This window comes from Salvelinus fontinalis, chromosome 21 (genome assembly GCF_029448725.1).
Source record: "Salvelinus fontinalis isolate EN_2023a chromosome 21, ASM2944872v1, whole genome shotgun sequence".
NCBI lineage: Eukaryota > Metazoa > Chordata > Actinopteri > Salmoniformes > Salmonidae > Salvelinus > Salvelinus fontinalis.
In genome coordinates, this window is record NC_074685.1 from 9,078,153 (window position 1) to 9,086,381 (window position 8,229).

The 8,229-nt window shown below is 41.8% G+C and overlaps 1 protein-coding gene across 1 annotated transcript in view; it reads left to right on the forward strand.

The window, feature by feature from the left end:
- The first annotated feature begins 649 nt into the window (after positions 1–649).
- Positions 650–8,229, forward strand: part of LOC129818129 (formin-binding protein 1-like) — a 125,020-nt gene continuing 117,440 nt past the window's right edge. Inside the window, exon 1 of the mRNA XM_055873739.1 lies at positions 650–972. Coding sequence (XP_055729714.1) covers positions 949–972 — 24 coding nt within the window. The 5' untranslated portion in view covers positions 650–948. The remainder of the gene's footprint in view (positions 973–8,229) is intronic.

The window sequence follows — 8,229 nt, forward strand, 5'->3', positions numbered from 1 at the left end:
GTGAGAACCATGAGAACCATGCTACCTCAGAAAGTGCTGTCGAGTCTACTGTGGAACTTCATTGCAAAACAGTGTTTTAATCAATTATTTGTTGACCTGAATATATTAAATATAGTTTTATCAAAAAGCAAACTTTTTAAATGTTTCAATATTTTATTTTTTATGAAATTCACTGAGGAGGATGGTCCTCCACTTCCTCCTCTAAGGAGCCGCCACTGTTTGGAACTCTGTTTCTTATAGGTCTATTACCTAATTTACCGCCTGGTGACATCACCAGGCAGGTCAAAACTCCGTCCCACCAAAACAGGCAGACATTTCAGGATTTCTTTTCAAAAAAGGTCTTACACTAAACTAATCATTATTTTCACAATTTCACAGTATTATTCCAACCTTTTAGTGTGGATATATATATATATATATATATATATATAAACACAGAAATAACACGTTTTTGACTGAACTGGGCCTTTAAATAATCCGTGGCAGTCCGTGTATAGTGTAAAATGCAAATCATGACATTGTAATGACCAATTTCCACACAAAAACAATCTTAATTCCTTATCACCAGACAACAACCATCTGTGGCTCTACCATCGTCCCAACGATCCCCCGCTACTTCTCCTCTTGTGCGTTTTATGAATGCACGCGCCTCAGCAGCTGTCATTCTTGTTTGAAAAGCGGGTGCCCGCACTCTGCACCGAACAGCACAGCGCAACACACACTCAGTTTGAAGATTATGTTGTGGTTTCTGTCCATTTTGTAGAAAATAGACAGAATGAGGAGGTGAAAAAATCTTGCATTAACGCACTAGGAGGGAAGGAGACACATTCCGAGGGCGCTCACAAAGAGACGGTCTAATCAAAGAAATAAAACAATTATACCCGCCTCAGTGGTTTCGATACACCCCGTCTGAATCGTGGATTATTACGAGGAAATCGTTTTGGAACCATGAGCTGGGGGTCAGAGCTATGGGTAAGGATAATCTCTTAATTTATTAGCCACTATTAGTGGCTATCGATAGTGAGAAACAGCCCGACGACTCAACAGTGCTCGCAAACCAAGCCCGAATGCTTATTAGCTACATTGTAATAACTGCAAAACAAGCTACACCGTCCATTTTCCCAGTCGTCAATCAGTTCATCCCAATGAAGGCTAATTCCAATTGGAAGTCTATCAAGTTCTCTGCCTGGCAGACATGTAGGCAATTAACGTGTAGCTAGCTAGCTTGTCCAGACCGAGGTGCATTTGTGCCTACTGTAGCCTACATCATAATAACGATACGCACTGAGTTATTTTACGCGTTCAATACAAGTCAACACAACATAACACTAACATGCTTTTATAAAACACCCCCCCCACTTGATGTTTTTCACTATAGAGTCCAGGCAGTGCTTGTAGGTCAGCTATTCCACTACCATTCCAGACCATATTTGTCTCCCTTGTGATCGAGAAAGCGGAATGCATTATAATACTAACACTTTTATTTAATGTAATTTAATGCTCGTTGGTGTGGTACCAGGGTCATCTGAAAATACTCAAATGCTTGTACGAAAATAAACAGCAGCAGCAGAGCAGTCAGCATTGTAGCTGAAAATTAGGGATGCAGTCAGTGTTTATGACGTTTTGTTTAGGCTAGATGTAGGCAGTACACACATTACTTGTCCTATGTCCAAATGGATTTGTCTTGGAACCACACCATAGAACAAGGAGAGTCTCAATAGGAAGGTCTGAGTTGACAGGATATAGGGCTGTGGCTTCTCAGAAGCTACTTTTTCAGAAGCTACTGTTACACACACCACACCGTGCTGTCATTGTCAGCCATGTTGCAATCAGCCAAATGACAGCTGATCTTCACAATGCAGCCAGTCAGCTCTCCTCCCATGTCTCACACATACAACCAAGACAGCATCATAATCAAAACCGGTTGTGCCAGGGATTGACACAACTATTTGCATCAATAATGATTTTTTACATTTAAAACATTCAATGATAATGAGCTTTATGGGGGCGGGATTACATTAGATGTTGTTTGCCGAGCTCATGCACGTGTTTACATGGTTCTGCTTATGCTTCAGGTGATAGAAATGTAACGCACTACCAGCGCTACACAATTTACTCATCTTTTTCAGTGAAAGTAAAACATTTTCCAAATTAATAAAAAAATACGAAAGAAAAATGTATTGATTGCTGTATGTCTTCACACCCCAGAGTTATTCATACTTGGTGGAAGCACATTACAGCTATGAATCATTTTGAATACGATTGTACTAACCTTGCACAACTTTTAGGGCAATATAATCATTGTTTTTGTCAAAATGACTCAAGCTCAGTCAATTTGATTTGGAATCATTGATGGTCAACAATATTCAATGCATGTCACTGATTTTCAAGCAGGTTTCAGTCAGGAAAAATTAAGACTTGTGTACTTGTTCTGCTGAAATATACAACTCTATCGCAGGTTTAGGTTTTCAGAAAACTATGGCAGTTTTTCCTCTAACTTTTTACCTGTCCTTTCTCCTTTCATATTTCTTTGGATCCTAACATACTCCCCAGACCCTGCTGGTAACAAGCATACCTATAACATGATGCTGCCACCACAATACGCATTCACACCTGTAATGGGAGCCAATGGTGCTTCCACTAAGTATTAAATATGGCAGGTCTGCCAGAGAACGTGTGGCGAGGCGGCATTTTCCCAGCACTTTTCAATCAGGTGTGACTTTTTGATTTAGTTTAATAAAATATATTGACGATACAGGTTAAAAAGAGGAGCGAAGTGTGTCATTTTTTTACCCATTTGCCTCATGATTTGACAATTAGCTCACAATTCCTCTGTCCTTCACATTGGAGTGCTGCTGTAGGCTCTGTGCATGTCTCGACCAATCTGATTCACGGAAATTGTAGGCCGGCACCATCGTAGAGAATGATAGAGAGCAGCGCCATTGAGGCAAGCTCCATTTTGAAGTAGTCAATTTTCTTTTTCATGATTGGATGAACCCTCCTGATGACCCGGTTGGACATGACTCCAACAGGGTCATCAGAAGGGATCAGGTAATTAAGTTGATGTTGAGCTCCTGAAGCATTCGCACAAGATATATAAATACATGCATGAGACGCATGCATACTTGCCGAGCTCATGCACGTGTTTGCATGGTTCTGCTTATGCTTCAGGTGATATAAATCTAACGCACTACCATCATAGATAATGCCTCTCCTATGAGCTATTCTCATCAACATACATTTTTTGACTACTCAACAATAAACAGACGAACAGAAGAGATGGTCCACAATTTCGTGATATCCAATTGGTTGTTACAGTCTTGTCCGCTACGCCACTCATGAGGCAATTGAATGAATCTTGATACCTAAACTCAGCAAAAAAAGAAACGTCCCCTTTTCAGGACCCTGTCTTTCAAAGGTAATTTGTAAAAATCCAAATACCTTCACAGATCTTCATTGTAAAGGGTTTAAACACTGTTTCCCATGCTTGTTCAATCAACCATAAACAATTGATGAACATGCACCTGTGGAAAGGTTGTTAAGACACTAACAGCTTACAGACGGTAGGCAATTAAGGTCACAGTTCTGAAAACTTAGGACACTAAAGAGGCCTTTCTACTGACTCTGAAAAACACCAAAAGAAAGATGCCCAGGGTCCCTGCTCATCTGTGTGAGCGTGCCTTAGGCATGCTGCAAGGAGGCATGAGGACTGCAGATGTGGCCAGGGAAATAAATTGCAATGTCCGTACTGTGAGACACCTAAGACATCGCTACAGGGAGACAGGACGGACAGCTGATCATCCTCGCAGTGGCAGACTATGTGTATTACGCACATTTGTGGCCTGCTGGAGGTCATTTTGCAGGGCGCTGGCAGTGAACCTCCTTGCACAAAGGTGGAGGTAGCGGTCCTGCTGCTGGGTTGTTGCCCTCCTACGGCCTCCTCCACGTCTCCTGATGTACTGGCCTGTCTCCTGGTAGCGCCTCCATGCTCTGGACACTACGCTGACAGACACAACAAACCTTTTTGCCATAGCTCGCATTGATGTGACATCCTGGATGAACTGCACTACCTGAGCCACTTGTGTGGGTTGTAGACTCCGTCTCATGCTACCACTAGAGTGAGAGCACCGCCAGCATTCAAAAGTGACCAAAACATCAGCCAGGAAGCATAGGAACTGAGAAGTGGTCTGTGGTCACCACCTGCAGAATCACTCCTTTTTTGGGGGTGTCTTGCTAATTGCCTATAATTTCCACCTTTTGTCTATTCCATTTGCACAACAGCATGTGAAATTTATTGTCAATCAGTGTTGCTTCCTAAGTGGACAGTTTGATTTCACAGAAGTGTGATTGACTTGGAGTTACATTGTGTTGTTTAAGTGTTCCCTTTATTTTTTTGAGCAGCGTATTAACAAGCCCTCCAATAAAAGACTGAGCAGATGCTCTAGGATTTACAAACTATAGTACATTGAAGAAGTTGAATTGTATGGTTGCGTTCCATGTCATTGACTGTTCAGTCGGACATCCGATTGCTCTATGATGTGGTTAGCTGATATGTTAAACACCTATCCAGGCGTTGTGAGATCTGGCAGGAACACCACCATGGGTCGATTAGACGTTGGATGCATCAACCAAAGATTGCATGACTCATCAACGACTGACAGATTTCTATGACATATGTGGTTAGCTGATACATAAAATACCTATCCAGGCATTGTAAGATCTGTTAACATCTAAGCAGTGGAACACTACTATGATCATATGATGTGGTTAATTGATATGTTAAACACCTATCCAGGCGTTATCTGAACGTATGACAGGAAATGACTAGCATGAAATGGTGGAGTGCTACACCACTGTGTTGCTGTGACTTGGAGAAGGTGAATAAAGGATAATGTAATAACATTGGTTGATGTAATAAATAGCTGGATAGCATAATTGTCAGGCGTGTACGTACTGGTAGCGAAGTCAGGTGCAGGAAAGCAGAGAGTTGTGAACAGGCACACACTTTATTGAGGCAGGAGAAACCAACAGACGGACGCAACTGCGTCAAAACCTCCAGCCCATAGGCAAAAGTGCAAAACAGTCACAATAATTTATGTTTAACAATAAACATCTTCGTGAACAACACAGTATAAGCCAACCAGTCTGTCGCATCAACAGTTAACACACACAAACAATTTCACACAAAGACATGAGGGGGAACAGAGGAATGCAGTGTGAACAATCACATGCAGTGTGATTGGGGAATGAAAACCAGGTGTGCAGGGAACAAGACCAAACAAATGGATCAATAAAAAATGGAGCGGCGTTGGCTAGAAAGCCGGTGACGTCTGAAAGTGGTAGGCCTGATCACCAACAACAACGAGACAACATATAGGAGGAGGTCAGTGACCTGGCCGTGAGGTGCCAGGACAACAACCTCTCCCTCAACGTGATCAGGAGATTGTGGATTACAGGAAAAGGAGGACCGAGAAGATTTTCATACACGGGGCTGCAGTGGAGCAGGTTGAGAGCTTCAATTTCCTTGGCGTCCACATCACCAACAAACGAACATGGTCCAAGCACACCAAGACAGTCGCCAAAACCTATTCCCCCTCAGGAGACTGAAAATATTTGGCATGGGTCCTCAGACCCTCAAAAGGTTCTACAGCTGCACTATCAAGAGCATCCTGACTTATTGCAGCATCCTGACTGGTTGCATCACTGTCTGGTATGGCAACTGCTTGGCCTCCGACCACAAGGCACTACAGAGGGTAGTGCGTACAGCCCAGTACATCACTGGGGCCAAGCTTCCTGCCATCCAGGACCTCTATACCAGGCGGTGTCAGAGGATGGCCCTATACATTGTCAAAGACTCCAGCCACCCTAGTCATAGACTGTTCTCTCTGCTACCGCACGGCAAGCGGTACCGGAGCGCCAAGTCTAGGTCCAAGAGGCTTCTAAACAGCTTCTATCCCCAAGCCATAAGACTACTGAACATCTAATCAAATGGCTACCTAGACTACTTGCCTTCCCCCCGCCCCATTTTACTTTAATAACTACCCACATGTATATGTTATCTCAACTACCTTGACTAACTGGTGCCCCCAAACAGTGACTCTGTACCGGTACCCCCCTGTATATAGCCTCGCTATTGTTATTTTACTGCTGCTCTTTAATTATTTGTTAAAACTTCTTATGGCTGGGATCCCGTTAACGGGATCAATATGACAACAGCCAGTGAAAGTGCAGGGCGCCAAATTCAAAACAACAGAAATCTCATAATTAAAATTCCTCAGACATACAAGTATTTTACACAATTTTAAAGATAAACTTGTTGTTAATCCCACCACAGTGTCCGATTTCAAAAAGGCTTTACGACGAAAGCACAACATATCATTATGTTAGGTCAGCACCTATTCACAGAAAAACACAGCCATTTTTTCAGCCAAAGAGAGGAGTCACAAAAAGCAGAAATAGAGATCAAATTAATCACTAACCTTTGATGATCTTCATCAGATGACACTCATAGGACTTCATGTTACACAATACATGTAGGTTTTGTTCGATAAAGTTCATATTTATATCCAAAAATCTCAGTTTACATTGGCGCGTTATGTTCAGTAATGTTTTGCCTCCAAAACATCCGGTGATTTTGCAGAGAGCCACATCAATTTACAGAAATACTCATAATAAACATTGATAAAAGATACAAGTATTACACATGGAACTTTAGATAAACCTCTCCTTAATGCCACCGCTGTGTCAGATTTAAAAAAAACTTTACGGAAAAAGCACACCATGCTATAATCTGAGTACAGCGCTCAGAGCCCAAACAAGTCATGAAGATATCCGCCATGTTGTGGAGTCAACATGTCAGAATAGCATTATAAATATTCACTTACTTTTGATGATCTTCATCAGAATGCACTCCCAGGAATCCCAGTTCCACAATAAATGTTTGATTTGTTCCATGAAATCCATCATTTATTTCCAAATACCTTATTTTGTTTGCGCGTTCAGTACACAATCCAAACTCACAACGCACGGGCAAGTCCATGCGAAAGTTCAGACGAAAAATCATATTACAGTTCGTAGAAACATGTCAAACAAAGTATAGAATCAATCTTTAAGATGTTTTAACATAAATCTTCAATAATGTTCCAACCGGAGAATTCCTTTGTCTGTAGAAATGCAATGGAACGCAGGTCTAACTATCACATGAACGCGCATGGTCAACTCATGGCACTCTGCCAAAGCCCTGACTCAAAGACCCTCATTCCCCCCTCCTTCACAGTAGAAGCATCAAACAAGGTTCTAAAGACTGTTGACATCTAGTAGAAGCCTTAGGAAGTGCAATATGACCAATATCCCACTGTGTATTCGATAGGTGATGAGTTGAAAAACTACAAACCTCAGATTTCCCACTTCCTGGTTGGATTTTATCTCAGGTTTTTGCCTGCCATATGAGTTCAGTTATACTCACAGACATCATTCAAACAGTTTTAGAAACTTCAGAGTGTTTTCTATCCAAATCTACTAATAATATGCATATATTAGCAACTGGACCTGAGTAGCAGGCAGTTTACTCTGGGCACCTTATTCATCCAAGCTACTCAATACTGCCCCCAGCCATAAGAAGTTAATTTCTTATTTTTTGGGATATTTTTCTGAAATCTGCATTGTTGGTTAAGGGCTTGTAAGTAAGCATTTCACTGTAAGGTTGTATTCAGCGCATGTGACAAATAAAAGTTGATTTGATTTGATCAAGGAGCCCTGTGGCTGCTTAATTCAATGCAGGCATTTAAGCCCTGAACGATGCCTGACAGGCAACACTGTCTACCAGGCTGCGTGTCGCCCCCAAGACCACAGCCAATCGCATGCAAGGACTAGCTAACTTGGCTAGTCTTGTGAGCTGGCTAGTTAGCTAGGTAGTATTGTTAGCTATTTAGCTAGCTAGCAAGATAGCTTGTTATCTATGCTGGTTGTTAGCTTGCATAACTGATATAGGGCGGAAGGTAGCCTAGCGGTTAGAGTTTTGGGTCAGTAACCCGAAAGGTTGCTGTTTTCAATACCCGAGTTGACAAGGTGAAAAACCTGTCGATGTGCCCTTAATCCTAATTTGCTCCAGTGTATGTGTATTCCTATACAGTGTATCTGACAATAAAACATATATGTGTATAAATATAAGGGACATTTCATAATAATATTTACAGTGGGTGAGTTACATTCCTGACAGGCTGATCTTAT